This window comes from Monodon monoceros, unplaced genomic scaffold (genome assembly GCF_005190385.1).
Source record: "Monodon monoceros isolate NGI ecotype Baffin Bay Population unplaced genomic scaffold, NGI_Narwhal_1 Super_Scaffold_2, whole genome shotgun sequence".
Taxonomy (NCBI): domain Eukaryota; kingdom Metazoa; phylum Chordata; class Mammalia; order Artiodactyla; family Monodontidae; genus Monodon; species Monodon monoceros.
Genome location: NW_021703776.1, coordinates 99,789,706 through 99,816,278, shown reverse-complemented (window position 1 = coordinate 99,816,278; position 26,573 = coordinate 99,789,706). Strand labels below are relative to the sequence as shown.

At 42.3% G+C, this 26,573-nt stretch overlaps 1 protein-coding gene across 1 annotated transcript in view; it reads right to left on the bottom strand.

Annotated features, from left to right (window-relative positions):
- GALNTL5 (polypeptide N-acetylgalactosaminyltransferase like 5) overlaps positions 1-25,976 on the bottom strand; it is a 74,597-nt gene extending 48,621 nt beyond the window's left edge. Inside the window, exons 1-6 of the mRNA XM_029233795.1 lie at positions 25,864-25,976; positions 25,056-25,151; positions 18,545-18,845; positions 11,752-11,872; positions 4,344-4,510; positions 1,331-1,453 (exon numbers count right to left, since the gene is read on the bottom strand). Coding sequence (XP_029089628.1) covers positions 1,331-1,453; positions 4,344-4,510; positions 11,752-11,872; positions 18,545-18,842 — 709 coding nt within the window. The 5' untranslated portion in view covers positions 18,843-18,845; positions 25,056-25,151; positions 25,864-25,976. The remainder of the gene's footprint in view (positions 1-1,330; positions 1,454-4,343; positions 4,511-11,751; positions 11,873-18,544; positions 18,846-25,055; positions 25,152-25,863) is intronic.
- Between the last annotated feature and the right edge of the window lie 597 nt (positions 25,977-26,573).

Here is a 26,573-nt window from a genome sequence, read left to right as displayed (position 1 = left end):
CAAAGTTCTGAAAAGATACATGCCATGCAGTTTTAGTGGTTTATATTGCGTTTTGGACAATTAATACGTATTATCTGTGTAGTTAAATAAGAGAAGGTCTCAATCAGGCCAACATAGAAAAAAAGAATCAGATCTTGCTTTTATTTGGCCTTCTACTCAGTAAGGAAATAGCCTTGCTAAAGAACAGAGACATTTCCTCAGACTGCCACATGGCCTGAGGAAAGACCCTTAAACATTACCCATCGCCTTTTGTCCTAGTTTAATATTCTGCAAACAACCCTCTGATCATTCGGGTTTCCAGGAAGCTTGAAAGTCAGAATGCTCGGATCCCCCTCAGGACTCAGTCCACTCCCCAGGAACTGCCCTTGGCGAGGATGTGGTTGCCTGGTCCAAAGTGATGCCTCCTCCCTGGGGGGCAGAGGGTGTCCTCGTCCCTGTCTGGTCCCCTTACCTGGGCCAGGTGGGACCTCTCTGCACCGCTCCTGAGTGTGCTGCTCAGACCTCCCTTCAAGAGAACCTGCCATGAGGAGTGGGGTTGACAGCTTCCAAAGCTTTGGGATCTTCTGCAGTATACACACCAAGGCCATGCCCTCCCAGGGGGCTCCCAGCCAATCACTAAGCACACTGAGGTGGGGGGGCACAGGCGGGGGATGAACAAGAGCTGGGCCACTGGGGCACCCATGCAGGACTCCTCCAATGGGCGGTCTTTGCCCTGGGGCTCCCCACCAGCCCCTGGGAGCCTTTCTGGGAGCCACACAGCAGACTGAAGGGCTTGCAACCTTCCTTTCTTTCCCTGCCTCTCTTTCCACAGGTGTCAGGCCAGAAGCTTCTGGTCCACGCTTTTCCCTCTCCCCTTTATACTTCACAGACATTTCTCCGTAAACACGCCTCCCATTTCGTCTTGGCCTCTGCTTGCCAGAGGCCCTGAACTGACACCCTCCTAGCTTCAGCGTTCCCCATGGGTTGGCAGCTGCATCACAGCTCCACTCTCCCCATAAAGTCTTGCTTTCCGCTCCCCTTACGTGGTTCCCAAGAGCGCCCCAGTGGGTTCCCTGCATGTATTTAAAACTCCATCCCAGAGTTTGTACCTGGGGGAACTCATCCTGCGACAGGAGGCTGACATTATGACCCCTGCAAAAGAATATCCTCTATTTGAAATAACTAATTAACATTTTGAAGCAGAATCTTTTCAGAGTCAAAAGAAGATTAAAGACTCATATGGCTGAAACATATGGAGACATGGAGGGTCTCCATGAGGATGATTTCCATACAGACAGGAAGATCTCTGTGACGCAGACACAGGGTCATGTTCCCAACGACATGTTCATACCTGAAGCACGTGATGCTCCAATCAGCCTTGCTCGAATCAGCCCCTCTCTCTTTTTGTTTCTTATTAATTTAATCTTTCCCCGAAAAATTTCCAGGTGATAGTCTAGTTTCTCTTTCAAATCACCTGGAAAAAAAGTCAACACTTGACAATTGTAAACTATAAGTACAGAAATTAAACCAATTTCCCACAATTTTGATTGATTCCTAAAAACTATGCTATTCCACAGACGTTCTAACCTTAAAAGAAAATTTTATCAGACGAACATGCATAAAATGTGAACAAAACGTGAACAAAAAGAGATTCAGCATTGAAATCAACTGCAGACATCCTTCTGTGTTTCTAGTGAAATACCTCTATTTTAATAAATCACTATTAAAATTTTAATAGAAAAAGCATGAGTTATGACTCTTTGGGGCAATTTGACTTTATTATTAACAATCGTGCTCTTAACTCTGTAATAATTCCCAGGCAGGTTATCACACCACTCGAGTCTCAGTTTCCTCATCTGTAAGAAGGCAGACGTACCATATTCCTTGCAGGTCTGCAGTGAGAGGAGGAAATCCACGACCGAGCACAGAGCCTGGTACCTAACGGTCACTCAATATTTGGAGGTTAATACGAAGTCTCTGGTGAGATGGATACAGATGCCTCAGAGGTTTAAACTCCTAAGTCCTAGGAATCTGGATCAGGAGGCTGGGGCGCAACAGAAGCAGGTTCACTGTAGTCTCGTCAGAAGGAGGGATCTCTTTCCTTGTCTTTAAGAAGAGTGCCAGGGCCCTGCTCAGAGGCAGACTGCAGGCCGCACAGCTTTGCTTGCAGGGCAGGGGCAGCGTCTCAGCTCAGATGTCTGCAAACCCCTCCCAACATCCGGGACCCAGAGGAACTCTGTGTGGCAGACCTAGGAGTAAATGAGGCCGTTCTGGCAGGGGTCACTGCTGCCATGAAGTGGAGGGTTCGGGTCCTTCAGAAGATGGTCATGTCGTTGGCTTGTAGTCGAGAGGTACCAGGACTATGAGAAAGGTGGACAGTAGCAGGTCAGCTCTGGACATGCCTCTCATGTAACTAACTCAATGGGGGCAGGTGTCTGGGCCTCTGACCCCTGCTATCCCAAGCTGAGGGACTCTATCAGCAGTACCAACTGCTATGAGCTAGAAAAGACTAGCTACAGTTGAAGAAAGTTCTCCTAGAGCCCACGTGAAATCGCTGTGGATTAAAGCAGGGGTACATCAATCCTGAGCTTCATCAGGACAGAGAGCACCCCATTTCCTGTTTGAGGTTCTGTGTGGGTCCAAGACTAAGCTCCTTGGTGGGGTGGGTGAAATGACCACCAACCAGGTGACTGTGGATCCAGGAGGAGAAGCAGAGTGTCCGGTCCAGCAGTCCAACCATCCCTCAGCCATCAGCAGTGAGTCCTCTAATGCCTAAAGAACATCTGAGGAAGCCACCAAGTATGTCTCTGAACTCCTGGCATAGATCTGAAAGGCTGTGGGAGGCTCCCTGGTCATCCTGGAATTGCATCTCCATGGCAGGATCCTCGTCCTTCTGGGTGAGAAGTTAGAACTCCACAGTCCAGCAAAGATCCCACCGGGCTCCCTGCTCTTGGCTTTACTGGGGCCTTCCTGCCCCACACGTGGCCAGATGTGTTGCTCAGGGTACCGGTCAGATAAGGAAGCTGGCCGTCCCTCCACATCCCCTCCTAGGCACAAGACCAGAAATAAACAGTACCGGACCCCTCTGATCTGCGTGGCTCTCACACAAATAATGTCATACGTGATAGTGCCTGGCCAATGAGTGGAACTCCTAAATGTAGCTGACATTAGCTTGAGTTCCCTTTCACTTTTGAGTTGACGCATCTAGTTATTTCTCCGAGGTGAACCTCCCGGGACACCTTCTTTCCTTCCTCTGCCTGTTCCTCTTCCTCCTGTTTCTCCTCCTCTTTTTCTGTCCTGGCCCATAGTGGGTCAGATTCACGGTGGATTAGGTAAACTGTTAGGTAGAAAACTTATCCAATACAGATACATTGCTTCCATGAGAAATGCACCTCACAGGGAACCTGCAGACTTCAAAGAGCTTATCCTTAATCTGGGCCCTCTTGGCTTGCCTGAGGTTTGTAACTAAGTTGTAAAATAGACAGCTAATCTCAAATGCTAAATGGAGTTAATCAGATTTTGTTCTAGTGTCATAGTTCTTTAAAACCAGTGAACATGGAGGAATAAGCCATTAAGTGTAGTTGGCATGATTAGAATTCTTTCATGTAAAGTACGTGGATTGTGTCATTTCCCTGCATTAAGCCTTGGAATCGTTCCCCATTTTCTCCGAATAAAATTCAAACAATGCCTTCAAGAGGGGCTGCCTTTTTACGTTTCTGGTTTCAGGCCTACCCCCTCCCTCCTAACACTATACTCATACATAATCTACATCAAATACAGAACTATTCCAAACTCACTATGTTTTCTCTTGCCTCTGGGCCTTTATAATGCCATTTCCTCTGCCTAAAATACTTTTTCCTTCCTCTCCATCGATATAAGCCCAACTCAGCCTTCAGACCTCAGTTCAGATAGCACTTTTTAAAAAAATTTACTTTATTGAAGTATAGTTGATTTACAATGTTGTGTTAATTTCTACTGTACAGCAAAGTGATTCAGTTATACGTATACATATTCTTTTCCATTATGATTTATCACAGGATATTGAACATAGTTTTCTGTGCTATACAGTAGGACCTTGTTGTTTATCTATCCTATATGTAATAGTTTGCTAGATATCATTTCTTGAACGTCATGCATGACCTCTAAAGACCAGCTTGCCCCTACATTTGTCTCATGGAAACACTAACCGTTCCATTAGCCCAACTCCATAAGGACAGGGACCAGCTCTCACATCGCCATGAGTGCACCAAAGTGCCTGCCTCAAAACCCACCGAAACATGTCCTTTGTATAAAATAACTCAAGTGCCACAGAGATAGCACTGCCTTCAAAGTAGATTAGATAGATGATTAGCATCCTGTCTTACCAAATTCACTCATGTCATCTACCAAAATAATTTCTTCAAGGATATGCTGTGGAGTGAGAGTCATGACACTGGACACTGTCCGAAACAAGGCATTAAATTCTTCATTGTGGAAACAAATGACAATGCTGGCAGTAGGTAGGTTCGATGGGTACCGTTTTTTATGACACCTGCAGGCACAAGCAAGAGGAAGAAAATGATTCATCTAAAAGCCTTAGATGTTTTGAGGACTCATTCAAACACCTTTCTTTATTCGTATTTCTTCCTCTTTATTCCTTTAATCAATGATTATGATAATAAGGTGACAGTACATTTAAAATACAAAACGTAAGACACAAAAATTTCTTTAAACTTCTTATGTTGTTCTAATAGTTTCTAAATCATTCCTCCCTTCTTAATGCCAGTAATAATTGCTTTTTCCTGAGACTCTGCTTTGATAATATTAGTTCTGTTTTGAACATAGTATAAACACAAATTATTCCTATATTTTAGTTTCTATCATAAGAATGAATTAATAAGCTTATACGCACTGAAAGGTTCAAATTAACTTTACTGTTCTATCTTCAAAGAAAACCTATGTGTTGTTCTTACATTTGTGTAGTCTATTGCAACAAAGAAATGTAACGGATATGGTGTAATTAGATTTCTTCCAAGGCTTTGACAAAAAATGTTTTACTATTTTTTTGTGCACTTGAGAGAAGAATAGACCCTGAATTCTAGTAATATTAATTTTTAGCTGTTAAGTATTGTTTGGATTGCTATATTATTTGGTTGTATTTTGAAATATTTTGGTTGTAAATGACAAACCCACTGGAACTAGCTTAAGCGTAAGAAAGAGATTCACTGTAGAAGGACCCAAATGTCCCACAGGACCTAGCCAACAGGCAGGAACCTGGAGCCTCCAAGAGCAATTCTAACCAGAGGCTTGAAAGCCACCTGGACATGCTCCATTTCTGCTCGTCTTTACATCTGGGAATAATTATAATGATAACAATAACTACATCAACCTACCTCAGAGGTTGTGAAGTTTCAATGAATTAATATATGTAAAACGCTCAGGTCAGTGCCTTGCAGTCAGTATTCTACAAGGCTCATTACATGACTCTTATTCTCTCTCTGCAACCTGTCTTGTTTTCCCTCCTTTACCCCATAGAGTGGGAAATGCGGCTGACGTCAGTGTGTCCTACAGTCCAGCATCCAAGGAGAAACTGCTAAGACTTCCCCCTTACCCAAAATTCACAGGACAGGATTCACTGGCTCAGTTTGGCTTAGGTACCCATCATGGCCAGATAGTGGGGTCAAAATAGAAAGTCACTCTGTGCACTGCCGCCGTGTGAAAAGGGGTCAGTGGGTAGGAAACCCCAGGGAAGGACGTGCTGGGCAGGCAGCCCCGCAGGGATCCTGGACAGACTTTCAGGATATTTATGGATTGATGTCACCATGAAAGAAGAAGACCTTGTGCTGGTTAACATTTTTATCCAAGAGTAGATGAAGATATAGAAGGCATGCTTACCGGGTGGAAATGGACTCGTGCTTCAAGGAACGAGAATATGAGATGACAGAACCAAGAAAAGACCTGAGAGGATGGGAAAAGGGGGCGAGTGCTGTGGGCTGCACGTGACCTAAAACGTCAGGTGGGAAAATGTCGCCTCACAGAAACAGATAGGATTAAAAGGCTTGCATTCCAGTAGGATCACTGTGTGACCAAAGAGCAAGTAGATGAGACACAGAGACAGAGAGGATGCCCCCAACTAGAGAGAGACGGTGGTCCAGGGTGAACTCAGGCTACTCAGATCAATCTCTAGGATTACATTCACTCCTGGGTATATCATTTTCAGAAAACTATAAACTGAGTCCCTTCGGAGGAACAGGACAATGATATTGAAGGAGGCTGAAACCACGACACACGTGGTTACACCCCTAAGAGAAGCCTGATGTGTATGGGTTTCTCTAAAATTAATTGATAGGGGCTTCCCTGGTGGCGCAGTGGTTGAGAATCCGCCTGCCAATGCAGGGGACGTGGGCTCGAGCCCTGGTTCGGGAAGATCCCACATGCTGCAGAGCAACTAAGCCCGCACGCCACAACTACCGAGCCTGTGCTCTAGAGCCCGTGAGCCACAACTACTGAGCCCGTGGGCCACAACTACTGAAGCCCGCGCACCTAGAGTCCGTGCTCCGCAACAAAAGAAGCCACAGCAATGAGAAGCCTGCGCACCGCAACGAAGAGTAGCCCCTGCTCACCACAACTAGAGAAAGCCCACGTGCAGCAACGAAGACCCAATGAAGCCAAAAATAAAAAAAATTAAATCCTAAAAGAATAATTCACAATTCATTCTACAAGGCCACCATTACTCTATAACAAAACCAGACAAGGACAGTCAGGACAAATACAAATTCATAGCCCTCACGAACACTGATATAAAATTCCAAACAAAATTTCAGCAAATCAAATTCAATAATATATAAAAAGGATAATGCATCATGACCAAGTGGGGAATAGCCCATAAATATAACCTCTGTTTAACATTAGAAAATCAACATAATTTACCATCTTCACAAACTAAAGATACACACATCTCAATACACAGAAAAGGATGTGACACAATTCAACAGCCGCCTGGTGAAACAATTCTCAGCAAACTAGGAATAGAGGGAACTTCCTAAACCTGAAAAAGAACATCTATGAAAAACCTAAAGATAACATCATACTCACTGATGAAAAGCTGAGTGTTAAGAGCAAGAGCACAGCAAGGCTGCCCAATTTCACCTCTTCTGTTCAACATTGTATTAGAGGTTTTAGCCAGTGCAATAAGAAAAAGAAAAGCACGCAGACTAGAAAGGAAGAAGTAAAAGTGCATAGGTCATGCCCATCTACATAGAAAATCCAATAGAGAAATCTTTGTGATCTTGGGCTAGGTAAAAGTAAATTAAAAAATAGAATAGGGGGCTTCCCTGGTGGCACAGTGGTTGAGAGTCCGCCTGCCGATGCAGGGGACACGGGTTCGTGCCCCGGTCCGGGAAGATCCCACATACCGCAGAGCGGCTGGGCCCGTGAGCCATGGCCGCAGAGCCTGCGCGTCCAGAGCCTGTGCTCCGCAACGGGAGAGGCCACAACAGTGAGAGGCCCGCATACCGCAAAAAAAAAAAAAAAAATAGGGCTTCCCTGGTGGCGCAGCGATTGAGAGTCTGCCTGCCGATGCAGGGGACACGGGTTCGTGCCCTGGTCTGGGAAGATCCCACATGGCGCGGAGCGGCTGGGCCCGTGAGCCATGGCCGCTGAGCCTGCGCGTCCAGAGCCTGTGCTCTCCAACGGGAGAGGCCACAGCAGTGAGAGGCCCGCGTACCGCAAAAAAAAAAAAAAAAAAAAGAATAAAATTAAACAATTGAACTCCATCAAAATTAAAAACTTCTGCTTTTCCAAAGGCACTGTTAAGAGAATGAAAAAAACAAGCCATAGACTAGGAAAAAATACATGTAATCATCAATATGATAAAGATCTTATACCAAAATATACTAAAAAATTCTCAAAACTCAATAATAAGAAAACAATCCAATTTTAAAATGGGCACAATTTAACTTCAATAAAGAAGATACACAGATAGCAAATACACACATAAATAGATCTCAACATCATTAGACATCACGAAAATGCCAATTAAACCACAATGAGATCTGACTACACACCTATTAGAATGGCTAAAATTCAAAATACTGGCCATACCAAGTGTTGGCAAAGATGTGGAGGAATTGGAAATCTCATTCATTGCTGATGGGAATGTAAGATAGTACAACTACTTTAGGAAAATGGCAGTTTCTTTAAAAATTAAACATACACCCTAAGATCTAGCCATTCCACTTGCAAAATATTTACATAGGAGAAAAAAGAACATCTGTTATGCAAAACTTGTCTTAAGAATATTCATACCAACTTTATTTGTAATAGACAAAAACCGGAAACAATCTGTCCTATCAACAGATGAATGGATAAACAAATTGTAGTACATCCGTACAGTAGAGTGCTACTCAGCAATAAAAAGGAACTCCTTGCGACAACATGGCTAAATTTCAAAATAATTATGCTGCGTAAATTTTATTTATATAAAATTCTAGAGAAGAAAAATGAGCCTATGGCTGAGCAATCTCATTCCAGAAATCTTCACTCCATATATACTAACATGAGGGCATAAAAATATGTGTACAAGAGTGTTTATTACATCATTTTTGAAAAGTTGAAAGATTAAAAGCAACCAGGATTTCTATTAATGGGGAAACTGTATATTTATACAATGGATAACTGCTCTCAACTGTTAAAATGAATGAGGCAAATTTTATGTGTAATGCTTTGAAAAAGTTCTCCACGATATGTTGTTAAGTTAAAAAAAACACATTATAGAATATAAAAAGTAAAGCCCATTTTCATAAAAACGATATGATTATATTGTATGCTTACTGTCTACTTATAAATATGTGTATGTGTCTATAAATTCTGGAAGGATATATACTAACATCCTGACAGTGATGATCTCTCTGTGTCAAGTGGGGGGAAAATAGTTAGGTGACACCTTATGCATTAAGACAGAAGAAAAATCCCTAGGATCATGTGTGTTTTTACTTTCCCTTTTTATGATTTTTTATATTTTCCAGGTTTTTCACAATTAACATTTAACAGAAATCTGCACCTTTATTAATTACAAGAGGATAAATGGTAATTTTACTGTGCAGAAAATCTGACAGTCGTTTTAATCAAGTGATCAAATTAACTTCACCACAAGTCACTTCACCAGTAATGGGACAAAGAGACATCGTGTGCCTTTTAATACAATGTGCTGAGAAGCATATGACATTCCTTCCATGGTATTCCTATCAAAAATGCATGACCCGGATTTGATCACAAGGAAACATCAAACTCAAATTGAGGAGCATTCTACAAAATAACTGGTTAGATCTCTACAACTGTCACAGTCGTGGAAGATAAAGACTTAGGAACAGTTTCAGATGAAAGGAAACTCAGGGGACAGGAACCCTGCACACAGTCTGTAGTCCTGGGTTAGATCCTTCCAGAAAGAGGACACTAGTGGGTTAAGTGTAAAAACTTGAATACCGTCTGTACATTCGCTAATGGTATTGTATTGTTAATTTGCTGGTTTTGTTTATTGTTCTGGTTCTGAGGGTATGGACGATGTTAACATTTAGGAAATCTAAGAAAATGCTAGGCAGGAATTCTATGAAATATTTTTGCAACAATTTTGTAAGTCTGAAATTATTTCAAAATTTAAAAGTTGAGAAATAAACGTAATTGGAAAACCAATCAACAAAAAATCTATTCTTCAAAGATTTGTATCAAGTATTTCTCTAGTTCAGTGAAAATAATAATATGAATTTTAAAGTAAGGCAAAGCTGAAATGGAGGGCTTCCCTGGTGGCGCAGTGGTTGAGAGTCCGTCTGCCGATGCAGGGGATGCGGGTTCGTGCCCCAGTCCAGGAGGATCCCACATGCCGCAGAGTGGCTGAGCCCGTGGGCCATGGCTGCTGAGCCTGCGCGTCCGGAGCCTGTGCTCCACAACGGGAGAGGCCACAACAGTGAGAGGCCCGCGTACCGCAAAAAAAAAAAAAGTCAATATATCCTAAAGCAATCTATAGGTTCAATGCAATCCCTATCAAAATTACAATGGCATTTTTCACAGAAATAGAACAAACAATCCTAGAATTTGTGTGGAATTACAAAAGACCCCAAATAGCCAAAGCAATCTTGAGAAAGAAGAACAAAGCTGGAGGATTCATGCTCCCCGATTTCAAACTATATTACAAAGCTATTGTAATAAAAACAGTATGGTACTGGCATAAAAAGACACATAGATCAATGGAGCAGAGTAGAAAGCCCAGAAATAAACCCACACATATATGGTCAATTAATTTATGACACAGGAGCCAAGAATATACAATGGGGAAAGAACAGTCTCTTTAATAAATGGTGTTGGAAAAACTGCACAGCTGCATGCAAAAGAATGAAACTGGACCTCTGTCTCACACCATACCCTCAACTTAACTAGAAATGAATTAACTGAATATAAGACCTAAAACCATAAAACTACTGGAAGAAAAGATAGGCAGTAAGCTCCCTAACATCAGTCTTGATTTATTTGGATCTGACACCAAAAGCAAAGGCAACAAAAGCAAAAATAAATAAGTGGGACTACATCAAACTATAAAGCTTCTGCACAGCAAAGGAAACCTTCAACAAAATGAAAAGGCAACCTATTGAATGGGAGAAAATATTTGCAAATCATATATCTGATAAGGGGTTAATACCTAACATATGTAAAGAATTCATACAACTCAACATTGAAAAAAACAAACCAATCTGATTAAAAAATGGGCAGAGGATCTGAATAGACATTTTTTCCAAAGAAGACATACAGATGGGCAACAGGCACATGAAAAGATGCTCAGCATCACTAATCATCAGGGAAATGCAAATCAAAACCACAATAAGATATCAATTCACACCTGTTTGAATGGCTCTTATCAAAAAGACAAGAAGTAACAAGAGTTGGTGAGGATGTGGAGAAAAGGGAACCCTTGTGTGCCTTTGGTAGGAATGTAAATTGGTGCAGCCACTATGGAAAACCAGTATGGAAGTTCCTCAAAAAATTAAAAATAGAACTGCCATATGATCCAGCAATTCCAATTCTGGGTATTTACCTGAAGAAAACAAAAGCACTAACTCAAAAAGATACATGCACCCCCTTGTTCATTACAGTATTATTTACAAGCCAAGACATGGGAGCAACCTAAGTGTCCATGGGTGGATGAATAAAGAAAAGGTAATATATATCTATATAGCTATACTATATATTATATATCTACATCTATATCTATATATATAATTCAGCCATAAAAAAGGAGGAAATCTTGCCATTTGCAATAACATGAATGGATCTTGAGGGCATTATGCTAGTGAAACAAGTCAGAGAAAGACAAATACCATATGCTCTCACTTACGTGTAGAATCTCAAACAAACAAAACACAATCCGCCCCCCCGCAAAAAAAAAAAAAAACAAGCTCAAGATACAGAGAACAGATTGGTGGTCACCAGAGGCAGGGAGTGGGTGAAACGGGTGAAGGAGGTCAAAAGGTACAAACTTCCAGTTATAAAATAAATGTCACAGGGATGTAACGTATAGCATGGTGACTGTAGTTAATAATACTGTATTGCATATTTGAAAGTTACTAAGAAAGATCTTAAAAGTTCTCATCACAAGAAAAAAATCTTTTTTATATCTATGTGTAGGGACCGACGTTAACTAGACTTACTGTGATGATCATTTTGCAACATATACAAATATCAAATCATTATGTTGTATATCTGAAACTATGTAATATGTAAAAAAAAATATCTGGAGGAACATACATTTTATTCCTGGTGTCTGGCACATCTCTGTAGTTGCCCAAGTTTTTACTGATAATGGAATTAAATCCATATTTTGAATATCCACGAATAAGTTCTGGGTCCCAATAGTTAAAATCCTTACCTGCAAGAAAAGGTATTAGTCACATAAGTATAGGTTTACTACCATCACATTAATAAAGGACAATAACAACTATATCCTGAATTCACTCCTTTTATAACATGTCAGAGTCATTTTCCTGGAACCGAAACGACTCCCAGATGACAAGGTTAAAATCAAAGTATTCACAGAAATCAAGGCAGATTCCTTAGCAAAGTATGAACAACAAGCTACTCTAGAGTCATTCAGTTTCTCCAGAGAAGGAAGTGCTAAGCCTCCTTGGTCCCATCATGATTTGCAACTGTCGTGTGAAATTATATTAACTGCCGGATTTAGGGAAGGTGGGAGAATGGGAGCTGAAGCCCCTCTCCCAAAACTCTGTTTGAGAGAATAACCTTTCTTTTCCAATGCCCAAAGAGTGTTTTCCAAAACTGGTATAAATTCTATACTGGATATAAAGAGGATTCCCATCAAAAAGTGACCCCATTTCCCCTCGGTCCTCTTTCTTACACCTAAAAACTCCTTGGCTCTGAAAGGCGAGTGTAAGGAGGCAGGTTGCCTGGGAGCCTCAGGACAGGGGCAAGGACACGGTGGGCTCCTGATTTCTTTGTTGCCTCCCGTAAATCCCAGACAGGGGGCTGTCGAAGGCTGCAGGTGGAACCACTAATGGGCACAGACAAAACAAGCGCCAGGATAAGCCTGTTCCTCCAGCCACCGGGCCAGGAAAAAGGACAACTAACCACAGAAACCCTCTGGGAGCACCCACTCTAGTCCAGTCAAGCACCAACGGGAGAACCACACCGCCCCCTGTTGGCTCCAGTGGGGAGAGCAAGGAGTGCATCCACCTCTATTCCAAGGGAACAAGGGGCCGTGCTCCTCTCCCCTGAGCATAGCCTAGCCTTCCATCCCCCTTCCTGGCAGAAGGCGGCAGTGTTCTGATTACCTGTCTGTCTGGTGTGGGCAGGCTGAGCAGGGAGCTGGTCTTCCAGAAGCCTGCCTGGTAGAAGCAGGTGGTGCTCTGGTTCTCCCTAAGGTAGTGTCTTGTCAGTGGCGTGCTGAGCCTCCAGCCCCACCTGGCAGCAACAAGGCTTAACGACGTGGTGCAAGGTGAGGCTAGTCACTGCACCACGTACCCACTGCCCCTCATATCCACGGGGGTCTGGGGAGAGCTGAACCTCCACCCTCAATGGCAACAGGTTGTGCAAAGCAGGATAGTGGATACTCTGCTTACCCCATCTCCTGACCCTGGCATCAGGGAGGCCCACCGGGGAGCTGAACTCAGAGACAACAATGTCATGCAAGTCAGCGCCCAATTTTCCCACCGGGGCTGCTGAACGTCCCCTCCACCATCCACAGCGTGGCAGTGCCCCCGCTCCACGGTTGCCAGGGTGGAGTCGGCAGGCCCAGCAGGAAGCAAACACACCCACCCACCTGGCCCTTGTGCTGCATCTTAACAGAGGTCGGCCTAACAAAGAAGCTTAAACGGGACCCAGAGTTTCATAATGTCCAAAATGCCCAGGATACAATCAAAAATCTTTTGTCGTACAAAGAACCAGGGAGATCTCAAATTGAATAGGAAAAGACAATTGACAGATGTCAATACCAAGATGAATCAGAGGTCAGAATGATCTCAGATCCTAAAGCAGCCATCATAAAAATGCTCAGAAACAGAAAAAGGGGAAATCTCAGCAAAGAAATAGAAGTTATAAAAAAGAACCAAATGGAAATTATAGAACTAAAAATAATCTAATAAAAACTCGCTAGATGGGCTTAATATTAAGTAGAATAGTGATAACAGAATCCACCTACTCTGAGCAATGGAGAAAATAGACTAAAAAAAAAAAATGAAGAGAGTCTCAGGGACCTGTGAGCTAACAACAAAAGAGCTAATATTCATATTAGTGGAGTCTCAGAAGGATAGGAGAGTGAGGAATGAAAAGGTACTCTTAAAAAATAATAGTAGAAAAGTTCACGAATTTGGTGAAAGATGGACATCTACAGCTTCAAGAGGCTGAGGAAACTCCCAAGTAGGATACACCAAAGAAATCCATGCCACATCATAATTAAGCTTCTGAAAACTCCAGAAAAAAGAAAGCTCTCAAAAGCTGCAGACGGAAAGGAGGCACTCACAGAGGAAAGATCTGAATGACTGGGGATTTCTCGTCTGAATCATGGAAGACAGAAGGAAGTGAGAAAACATTTTCGAGTGCTGAGCAGAAAGAACTATCATCAGTGAAGCCTAGGTCAGCAAAAATATCCTTCGGGAATCGCGAGAAAAATAAAGATACGTTCAGATGAAGAAACACTAAGAATTTGTGACTAGCAAACCCACCCTCAAAGAATCGAAAAAGAAAGTTCTGTAAACAAAAAAGGAAAATCATAGCAGATGAAGGGTTGCAACCTCAGAAAAGAAAAAGGAACATCCAAAAGGGTAAAAAATATACTAGCCTGTGCTCATGGGTTTCTTAAGTCTCATTCAGTGATTGGAGCAGACACTACAACACCATCTGATGTGGTGCTCCATGTACACGGAGGAAATGCTGAAGACGATCGTATTTTAAAATGGAGGATGCTAATGGACTTTGCTTTTTACGCTTCACTGGAAGTGGCAAAACATTGATTCAAGGAGACCTCAGTGAGTTACATATGTATCATGTTAATACCTAGAGCAACCACGAACAGAGCTACACAAAGCAATACATTAAAAGAATACTGGAGGGCTTCCCTGGTGGCGCAGTGGTTGAGAGTCCGCCTGCTGATGCAGGGGACACGGGTTCGTGCCCCGATCCGGGAAGATCCCACATGCCGCGGAGCGGCTGGGCCCGTGAGCCATGGCTGCGGAGCCTGCGCGTCCGGAGCCTGTGCTCCGCAACGGGAGAGGCCACGGCGGTGAGAGGCCCGCGTATCGCAAAAAAAAAGAATACTGGAAGTAAATCAAGATGGGATTCTGAAACATGTTCAGGTAACTCACAATAAGGTAAGAAAAGAGAACAGAAGAATGACAAATGGAAGAAGCAAACAAAAAAATAATAAAATGGCTGACTTAAACCTTAACATATGAATAATTATATTAAATGCAAATGATCTAAATATATCAGTTAAAGACATAGATTGTCAGACTGCATTAAAAAATATGTTCTGGGCTTCCCTGGTGGTGCAGTGGTTGAGAGTCCGCCTGCCCATGCAGGGGACACGGGTTCGTGTCCTGGTCCGGGAAGATCCCACATGCCGCGGAGCGGCTGCGCCCGTGAGCCATGGCCGCTGAGCCTGCGTGTCCAGAGCCTGTGCTCCGCAACCGGAGAGGCCACAACAGTGAGAGGCCCGCGTACCACAAAAAAAAAAAAAAAAAAAAGTTCTAACAATATGCTGTCTACAAGAAACTCCCCTCGATGTGATGTAGGTGGATTGAAAGTAAAAGGATAGAAAAAGATATATCTTGCAAATAGTTTTAAAAGCAGGACTAACTACATTAATATCAGATAAAATAGACTTTAGAACAAAGAAAATTACTAGAGACAAAGAGAGACAGTATATACTGATAAAAGATCAGCCTACCAGTAATATATGATGATCCTAAATAGAAACATACCAAAAAACAGTCTCAAAATACATGAAACAAAAACGCATAGGGTTGAAAGGAGAAACAGACAGACCCATGATTATAATTGGACTCTTCAACACCCACTCTTAGCAGCTGTCAGAACGACTAGCCAACAGCTCAGCAAGGACACATAAGAATTGAACAATACAATCAACCAACCGGATATGACTGAGATTACATATACATAAAACACTTCCCCTAACGATACTGGAATACACATTTTTTTTCAAAGTATCCATGGAGCATTCACCAAGATAGGCCATATCCTGGATCATAAAACAAACCTCAAAAAAACCCTAAAAGAATCGAAATCATAGCGTATATTTTGTGACTACAGCGGAATCAAACTGGATGTCAATTATAGAAAGACAGAAAATTATTCAAAACACTTGGAAATTAAACAATCGATTTCCAAATAATCCAAGAAGAAAGTCTCAAAGGGAATATAAAAATACATAGAATGGAATGAAAATGAAAATTCAACATATTAAAATATGTGGGATGCAGGTAAAGCAATATTATTAAGATATTAATTCTCCCCAGACTGATCTATAGACTCAATGCAATTCCATTCAAAATACCAGCAGGCTTTTTTGTAGAAATTGACAAGCTGTTTCTAGAATATATACGGACAAGCAAAAGACCTAGAGTAACCAAAACAATTTCTAAAAAGAATGAGAATAGAGTTCAGAAACAGATCCAACAAAAATGGCCAATTGATTTTTTAAAAATAAATTTATTTATTTTAGGCTGCATTGGGTCTTCTTTGCTGTGCGTGGGCTTTCTCTAGTTGGGGTGAGCCGGGGCTACTCTTCGTTGCGGTGCGCAGACTTCTCATTGCGGTGGCTTCTCTTTTTGCGGAGCATAGGCTCTAGGCGCACGGGCTTCAGTAGTTGTGGCACGCAGGCGCAGTAGCCGTGGCACACGGCTTAATTGCTCCGCAGCATGTGGGATCTTCCCGGACCAGGGTTCGAATGTATGTCCCCTGCATTGGCAGGTGGATTCTTAACCAGTGTGCCACCAGGGAAGTCCTGGCCAATTGATTTTTGATAAAGGGACCAAGATGGCAAAAGGAAAGTTTTTCAACAAATGGTGTTGGATCCATATGGAAAAATGAACTATGATCCTTACCTCACAGCATCACAGAAATTAATTCAAAACGGAGTTAATGTAAAACCTAAAATTTTAAAATTTCTATTAAAAAAAACGATAGAAGGAAATATTTGTGAACTTGAGGTAGGCAAAGATTTCTTAGATAAAACATAAAAAACATAAACCACACAAGAAAATGTGATAAACTGACCACAGAAATTTAAAATCTTGCTTTTTGAATGAAACCACTCAGAGGAGAATGAAGATGCCCAGCATGGTGACTCTAGTCAGCACACTGTTTTATATACTTGCAAGTTGCTAAGACAGTATACCTTAAGTTATCTCTTGAAGTACTGAGATAACTTTTATCCTTTCCAAAGAAAATGTAATGAATAATAATGGTGAATTATGTGATTATAAATAATCTTGTTTTCAACTGTAGAAATTAGAAAACATTCTCCTCTTGGAATATAAGAATAAATTGTATATTAACAGTAAAAAAAGAAAAAAAAGAAAAAAGTTATCATCACAAGAAAAAAAATGGTAACTATGTGTGATAATGTATGTTAATTAAATTTATTGTGGTAACCATTTTGCAATACATACATATATAAAAATCATTGTGTTGTATACCTAAAATGAATACAATGATATATATCAATTATATCTCAATTAAAAAAAAGAGAGAATGAAAAGACAAGGCACAGACTTGTGCAAAATATTTGCAACTCACAAATCAAAGGATTTGATACCAGAATATATTTTAAAAGTCTTAGAAATCAGAAGACAGACATCCCAATTTAAAAAGGGACAGAAGACTTGGAGAGACACTTAACAAAAGGAGATGTACGTGGGGCCATTAAGCACATGAAAAGGTGTTCAAAATCCTTAGTTGTGGGGAAATGCAAATTAAGGCCACAATGATACCATTACTCACCCATTAGAATGGTTAAAATCTAAAAATCTGACCATGTCAAGTGTTGGCCAAACCTGGAGAAAATGGAATTCTCATCCACTGCTGAAGGAAATATAAAATGGCACCCTTCCTTTGGAAACCGGTTTGTCATTTTCTTTACAGTTAAGCCTACAGCTACCATATGACCCATCCATCCCATACCTAGGTATTTACCTGAGAGAAACAAAATATGTTTATACAAAGACTTACATGTTAATACCCATAGTGGCATTGCAATTCATTCCAGAATAGCTACAAATATATTAAAAATACATACTATGGGTCTTCCCTGGTGGCGCAGTGGTTAAGAATCCACCTGCCAATGCAGCTGACACGGGTTCAAGCCCTGGTCCGGGAAGATCCCACATGCCGCAGAGCAACTAAGCCCGTGTGCCACAACTACTGAGCCTGCACTCTAGAGCCCGTGAGCCACAACTACTGCAGCCCACGTGCCACAACTACTGAGCCCACATGGCACAACTACTGAAGCCCGCGTGCCTAGAGCTCGTGCTCTGCAACAAAAGAAGCCACCGCAATGAGAAGCCTGCGCACCACAACGAAGAGTAGCCCCCACTCACCACAACTAGAGAAAGCCGAAGCACAGCAACAAGCAACAAAGACCCAACGTGGCCTAAATAAATAAATAAATAAATTTATTTTTAAAAATACATACTGTATTTTTCTTAAAGAAAATACATAAAAGAAATGAGGAAGATATCTGAGGAGGAGGAAGAATTGGGGTGAAGTTTTTACCATACCTATTAAAATTTATTTCTTTGAAACACAGAAAGCTATCTGAAACAGATACAGCAAACTACATAAAAATTGTTAAATTTAGGTGGTAAATACATACAAGCCTGTTTTATTATTTTCTGTGTGTGTGTGTGTGTGTGTGTGTGTATGGATATATATGAATATATATGAGAAATATTTCATAATTTAAAATTGAATTGCTCTAAAAAAGGACATTCTCTCACTCTTCCCAGTTATTAAATTTATGGTATATTTTCCCCTTAAAATGGATAACAGAGGAAATCAAAATACTTACCTAATTTTAAAAATGACTTCTGTTCTGTAGTTTCATCTTCATTAGGCCTTTTGACTCTTACATAAGGTCTTGGTATTTGCACTGAGCCATGTTTAGTTTGCAATTTCTTCCCAAGGGACCAAATTAATGGATTTCCTTTCTCCTGGATCTTCTTCTCCTCGTTCTTCACAGGATTATGGTGAAAATAAATACTAAAGATGGCTGTCCAGATCCCAAGTGTCAAGGATCCATAGAGTAAACATTGAATTATCACATTTCTCATTGTAAACCTAGCATTTTTGAAGGTCCATTTTAACATTTCCTAAACCAGAAGGATTTAAGAGAAGCTGTATTAGCTATTTTGATGGTTTAGAGATCATCGACTTGGCTTAAATTCAATTTACAGTGTTTTAAAAACAGGATTATTTTGATATCAGCGCTTATCATATACTTTGATACGAGAAAGTGTATCCTTTAAAAAACTCTTAAAACTGATATTCATCAGATTTCTTAACATGAAAATGTGTAACGTGCTTATAAAACATACACTATCATTTCAAGTCATTGACCCAGACTCCTGAGATAAAACTAAAGCAAACAATGTGAAAGAAGGGTTTCTCATCCCTTCCACCTTCTCGACGCATCTAGGAGTGATGGCATAGGTCTCTGTTTTAAAACGCTGATCTGACACTAATCAGACTGTTAGAAATGTAAGAACATGCACTATCCCATGGTGGAAAGAAAGTGGGCAGTGAGAAGTGCGGACCCCCCTGATGGGACTGTGAAATGGTACAGCCGCTCTGCAATCTCTGCAGGTTGAGTCTATACATAGGGAATGTGGAAGTAGTTCCATCCCTAGAAATATACCCCAAAGAGACTCTCGCCAGGAGACATGTACAAGAACATGTACTGGAGTCATGTTTGTGGTAGAAAGTAGATACAACTCTAGTTTCCCTCAACAGGAGAACTGATAAACTGAGGCTGTTCATTCAGCGTTGGAAATGAACCTACTGGAGCAACACGGATTAATATCGTAAAATCTAAAACACATAATGTTGCACAAAAAACAAGTAGGGTATGATGTTACCTATATAAATTTGGAAAACACGAAAAGCAGTGCAATTGTTTATGCGTACGCTTGAGGGTAGCAAATGTTAGGGGAAAATACCATGCGTGTGCACGGTCTACACAAATATAGGAAAAATACAGGATAGTGATAACCTCTGTGTGGGAGGGCGTCAGGAGGAGGATAAAGAGTTCGGACTGTGTCCTTAATGCTTTTTATTTTGGTCGTGGGTTGTGGGATCTTAGTTCCCCGACCAGGGATTGAACCTGGGCCCTCGGCAGTGAAAGTGAGGAGTAGTAACCACTGGACCGCCAGGGAATTCCCCTTAATGCTTACTTTTAAAAAGTTCTGAAGCAAATATGGCAAAATGAGGAGGCTTGATAAAGCTTGATGATGTGCACACAGAGTGTTCCTGACATTCCTCTCTGTATTTCTCCTATGTTTGAAATATTTCATAATTTATCAAAAAAGAAACTCTTGAGAGGCTTCCTTTAAAGTTGATAGATTGAATACATGTGTCTGTGTCCTCACTCTCCTGACTCAACTGTGAACAAAAATAAAGCTGAAAACTCTCCTGGGAAAAGAGTGGTAGAGAGAAAAATGCACGGCGATTTCAGTACAGGTTTGGAAGACACACGATTGGCCGTGTGACCATGACTTGGAAGGACAGAGGGAGTCACAACTCCAGGTGGGCGGAGCGAGGACTCTGAGACAGATACGCGTCTAGCAGACCCCAGGGCAGCTCAGGGTTTGGAGGCCCAGGCTTGTCAGGGGCACGAGGGGAGGCTTTGGAAAAGGTCACATGCTTCCATGCAGGACGGTCGGCTCCGGACACCCCTCCCTGCACAGAAAAGTCAGACAAGAGCCTGGCAATTTCTCCTCTGGAGAAATGGGATTGTAGAGGCTCAGCCTCCACAGAAGGAAGCTTGAGGCCGAGGTCAGGGGAGTCACCTGGCTCTCTTTCCCGCTTCACGCACAGGATCCCAGCAGCCAGGCTGCTCAACCTGAGGTAGGAGAGGGGAGAATTATTCTGTGATGAGAAGACAGGCCCCAGAGAAAAGCCCCCCTCACAGTGAAGCGTATGGGGTGCCCAAGAAAGCAGCCGACTCCCCACGTGTCACTGTGAAGACAGGACACCTGTGGGAGGGGGTGAGCCCAACACCCAGAGGTTCCCGACAGCGTGTTAGAGTCTCTCTTTTCCGCTGGAATGGAATGCTGTTGTGGACTGAATTGTGTCCCCCTAAACTCATATGTTGAAGTCCTAACTCCCAACGTGACGGTATTTGGAGACGGGGTCTTTAGTAATGAAGTTTAAATGAGGCCATTAGGGTGGGCCCTGACCCAATAGGACTGGTGTCCTTATAAGAAGGGGAAGAAACACCAAGGGTGCAGGCACAGAGGAAAGGCCATTTGAGGACACAGTGAGAAGCTGGCCGTCTGCAAGCCAAGGAGAGAGGCTTCAAAAGACACCAACCCTGCTGACACCTTGACCTCGTACTTCTGGGTTCCAGAATTGTGAGAAAATAATGAGAAAATAAACGTCTATCGTCCAAGCCACGCAGTCTAAGGGACTTTGTTGTGGTTGCCCTAGTAAAGTAGTACGGATGCCAAGGATTGGCTGAGGTGCTTGAGGGAAGCCTTCAGAAAGAAAGAAAATACAAATTGAACCAGAAAAGGGGAACAGCAAATGAGAGCTTTCGAAACATCAAAACACTGATTTTGATTGTTCAGAGAGAGCTAAGAAGACATTACATTTATGAAACCAGAGAAGCAGGCTTGAAAAAGGAACACTTAGAGAACAAAAAGAGGCTGCTGAAACTTAAAGCATGATCGCTAAAATTAAAAGTCATCAGAAGGCTGTTACACAGCATGAAAGGAATACTCTGGAAGCACAAATAAATGAGAGAGAGGAAGGGAGAGAGATGTGCTATCTCACTCTACGCAGTATCGATATGACATCCGACTAGCGCAAAGGGTTCCAAAAGGTGATCAGAGAAAAGAGGAGAAAAGCATCAAATAAATAATACACACATTTCCCCCAGAACTAAAAGGGCCCATAGGATGGCCAATGCGATCGATGTAAGAAGATCCTAAAAGCTTCCAGAGGCAGGAGAAACAGGTGACATATACGAGAAGGAGAAGCAGAATGAGATCAAATTTCTCAACAGCACTGTTGGGTTCTGAAAAACTGCAGAGAAATGGCTTCAAAATTCTGTTAAATGATATTCCAGCTAGGTTTCTATATCTAGTCAAAATTTAATAAAGCTTGAGAGTAGAATAAAGATGTTTTCCAAAACAAATTACACTCCTTGCCTTCCTTTTTGCGAAACTATGTGTGGATTGTAAGTGCCAACAAGACAAAGAATAAACAAAGAATACAAGGACCCAGGGTAGTGGATTCAACCCAGGAGAGACGCAGAGCAGTCTCGGAGGGCAGGTGTGAAGTGGGTTTAGGGTGCAACCAGCAGAGATTGGAACAGAAGCTGGTGTTGAGCTCCGGGCGCCGCACCCCTACCCCACAAAGGAGATGGGTCCAAAGAATATCAGATTTGATGAATTATTTGGGGGTGGGGAAGTGCAGGTAGATGATCTCTATGATGGTAAAAACTAAGGAACGATATTGATAGAGTGATGAAGATGTAACCACTGATAACTGTATTAACCAAAAAAAAAAAAAAGTCACATAGATTTATTGGAAAATAAGCTAAAAAACATAGAAGCCATGTAAGAAAAATGAAGTTGGTGTATAATATAGATAAACCAAGAAAGAGAAGTCTGAGAATATTATTTAAAATGTGAAGGTAACCTTCGTAAGAAACAGATTAAAGAGTCTCTTGCTTTTAGGGAGTTGAACTGGGGTGGGGGCCAGTGTGGGAATTGGGAAGGGCCTGCTGACTTTCTTTTAAGATTTTGTTTTTATTTTATTTTTTATACGTATGTATTACTTTGATAAACGTTTTTGAAGCAAAGATTTTAAAAAAAGATTGAAAATGAAAACAAAATGTGAAAATAAATCAAACAGCATCAATACTGGCAAACACAGTGAACATAGATGCTCCCATCCCTGTCCCTTTAAGTCCCCGGATGTCCTGACTCCTGGGAAAAGTAATCAATGAAACGAGCCTCATGCTCTCCAGGTCCCTCCTGGGTCCAGGTCCCTCTGGCATGGGTTTTCCTTCTCATGCTCCAATTCTTCCCAAGTGACTTCCTGGCATTCAAACATTTAGCATCATCTCCCACTTTTACCCTTTCTCGGACTCGAGGGAAGAATTTGGCTTCTACAGTTTTGACCTTGGCCCTTCCCTAGGAACAAGCTTGCATATCCACTGTGGTTCTTACTGCTCTTGTTCATGTAGGAAACCCATACTGCTCAACAGAACCCAGTGGCCATAACAGCTCCATGGCCTCAAACCACCAGAAAGAGACCTGAACACACCTGGATACAATGCCTTAGGCAGAGGTGGGCACCTGCTCCCCCTACTGCCAAAGGCTCACAGCCAAGTCCATGCCCCAGAGTTACCTTTGGCTGAGGCAAGCTGCTTTGCGCAAGGTTCCCCCTCCCTGAGGGAACTCACGCTTAAAGACTGGTCGATGGGTGGAAGCCTCTTGTCTCACTTTGGGATGACTCTGAAGGCCCCTCCGGCCCAGAGTTGCCCACGGGACTGGCAGGGGCCCCTCAACCACATCACACTCCAACCTCTTCCTCTGCTTGACCCATCTCCCTCACTTTGAGAAGCCAAACCCACATCAATAAAGTGCTTCCACGCAAATCTCAGAGTCCGTTTTCTGGGGAACTGGAACTACAAGAGTTGGTAGTGGGAGTGGTCCTGGGAAACAGTCTAAAATGGGGTTTAGGGGCTGGGTCACCCTTAGCTGACTTCCCTGAGGACCCACTGCTGGTGGAAAGGCAGCATTCTGATAGCCCCTTAATGAAGCAGTGCCCTCACTAAAACTTTGCTGTGGTGACCTGGGGTGGAATCCTGGCGGAAAGGAGTGTTCTGGTTGGCACATTTGAGAGATGAGGGCAGGGAGTGGTCACCACAAATACCACAGAATCAGAATGGCTGAGGTTGAGGCTGTGGATGCAACTGAGAAAAGTAATGGAAAGCTATGGGTTATTCGTCCCCAATTTAAGGCAAAATATCTGAGTCAGAGGGCCTCCTTAGCAGGGTATAAAAAGACTCACCCCTACAACCAAAGGGCGAGAAAGCAGGGCTTGATGAGGGCAGCTGAGCTGCAGGGAAGGGAAGGTTGATTCTCACCTTGGCTAGTGTTCAACCCAGGAAAAGAGGGAGACTGAGCCTCGGGATGGGAGTGTGTGGGTGGAGACACGCCGGAAACCCCAGACCCACCGGACACTCTGGACCCACAGCAACGGCCCCTCCTCTCCACGAAAGGCTAGCTCTCCTCCTCTCCTTGAAAATAACACAGAGGCCTCCGTTTCAAAAGGCAACACCTGCCCTCCCTCAGGGTCACCTCTCAAGTCTGCTCCTGGCCACCAGGTCAGTAACGAGGACCAAGTCATAACATAGCTTGGCCGGGAATGTGTGAGGCCCCCTCTGTTCCCCCAGAACTGCAGGGCCCAGGCATCACCACCCACTGGAGTCAGGGGCCTGTGCCTGGGCTGAGTCCTGAGGATGCTCGGTAAAGGGAGGGGACATAAAGCTGGATTCGGGAGAGTTTATCAGTATGGGAGCATTCCCCTAGGACATAGGATCTAACGTCCTGACAAAGATCCTGGTTGCACAATAAAGGCTCATTGACTAAATGAATAACACTCTAAAAACGAAATATTTAATTATGCAAAGAAAATGTATCGAATGTGTAAGAGAAGAAGATAAGTTCTAACTAGGGGAAGTGGATGGAGTAAAAGAACTGAAAAGAGAATGAAGCTGTTTTAACTTATATTACCACCACATCTTCCTATTAGTGTCTAAATTTTGAGAGACATCTGTTTTGATTTTCTCCAAAACCCAAAAGCAATTAGAAACTAGTGAAAGAAGAAAACAGGTGAGGGGAGGCCACCAAGTTTAATATACAAAACATACACATGAATTCATATGATAGAATTATTACTGAAAAATAAAATAAATCCATACTCTAGAAAGATTCTACCATACTAAGAAAATTTGGGAAAGAATAGATACATGCATATGTCTAACTGAATCACTTTGCTGCACACCTGAAACTAATACAACACTGTAAATCAACTCTACTCCATTATAAAATAAAAATTTTCTTACAAATTAAAAAAAAGAAAATTGGGGGAAAATTTTCTTTAGATATGAACACTTATAAAAATATCCCTCCCCCCAAGTTTCTTATTTTACTAATATCAGTTGTCTTATATTGCATTTTCTTAAAGCAGAGCTCCCATTAGTTCTCTGGAATATGCACCTCATCTCTCCCCCTCCCGCCCCCAACACCCTCCCCACACTCCCACAAAACGGAGAAAACTTCTCCTACCCAGAGATAGATCCCGCAGCTCTGTGATTGGCTCTTCAACTCTGTATTCTCAGAAGGAAACCATGTTCAATTATTTCCTTCACTAAAACTCATATGCTAGAAAAATACAGAATTAAGTTGTAAAAAATATTTCAGTGATGATTTGTATGTATAGCAAACAAAATTTTAAATGCATTCAAAAAAAAAAAAACAAACCTGAGAGTTAATGAAAAGAATCCAGTAAAGCAAAAAAGAACGCTGCCAGTAGTCACTAACACATGTGCACACGCACACAACCGAGAAACCAAAGCCCTAAAATAAATCTGGATTTACAGTCACTGAGTTTTAAAATGTTCGTTTTTAGAGCCAGGAAAACATGACCATGCTTTAGATAATGTCACAACTAATTTTTCTGCAAATAATCAGTATTTGTAATCCCTTGCTTTCCAAGAACAATCTTAATACCGATCTCCATACAAGATCTCTGACTTTCTGATACTACCAAGAGTTTTTTTTTTTCTATTTCGCTTTTTGAATAAGTAATACATTCTCTTTGTATAAATCCTTAGAAGCACAAAGGGTGTACCTTTGTGGTATACAGTGAGAACTGGCCCTGATTTTCAAGAACTAAAGTTATTACGATGCCCAGTAAGCCTCTAAGGTGGCATAACCCAGCCCGAAAAATCTGATCTTCTTAATCCTGATCCCCAGAGCCAGCATCCCATTCAAGATTCCGCGATTTGATGCGCTGCTCCCACTGATTCTAGGTGGAAGGACAGCACCCTCATCTTTGTTCCCGCTTTTCAGCAGACTGAGTCCAGCCACGTACCACTGAGAAAACCACTGGCTGCTCTCTAGTTGTATTCTCCAAGCTGAGTCACAGGCGGAATTAGGCAGGAGTCTACACCGAATAACTTGGAAGATGGAATTTCTTCCTGAATGCGTTCTGAGCAAATAACTTGACTGTGCTGGGTACCCTGCCCCGCATGGCAGGGCTCAAAACACAGGCGGCCCCAAGCTAACTCACAAAGCCCTGTGACATCACACAGCTCCTCACCAGCCCCAGAGGCCCCTGCCCGGGAGCTCCAATCAGCGGGCAGGATCCAGGAATTCCAAAGTTCAAAGGGTCTTTCCAGAAAGTCTTAGAATTCTCTCTCCTCAGCTGAGGAAATAGGAAAAACCTAGCACTGGGCAAATCAAAATCCTAGCCTTCTCTAGGGCAAGCCTCGTTTTTGGCTCTTCTGAAATAAACTTAAGAAAACAAAGAAGTTTTCAGAATACCTCAAGAGACAAAGATAAGCCAAAGAGTTACTGGCTGCCTTTTTATTTCTTACTCTGTATTACTCAGCTTTAGATATTAGTACCTGAATTCAGCCAAATGCTCGCAAAATTTCTTCTTTCTTAACATGTCTGAGCAGATCTGACCCTCCCCCCTTGAAGGAGGCTGACTCAGTGTTTTGCCTGGGACCAGCCATCTGCTGGTATGTGAGAGGAAGGGGGTGGGTTGCGGTTTTGATACCTCTCCTGGGGCAGATACGA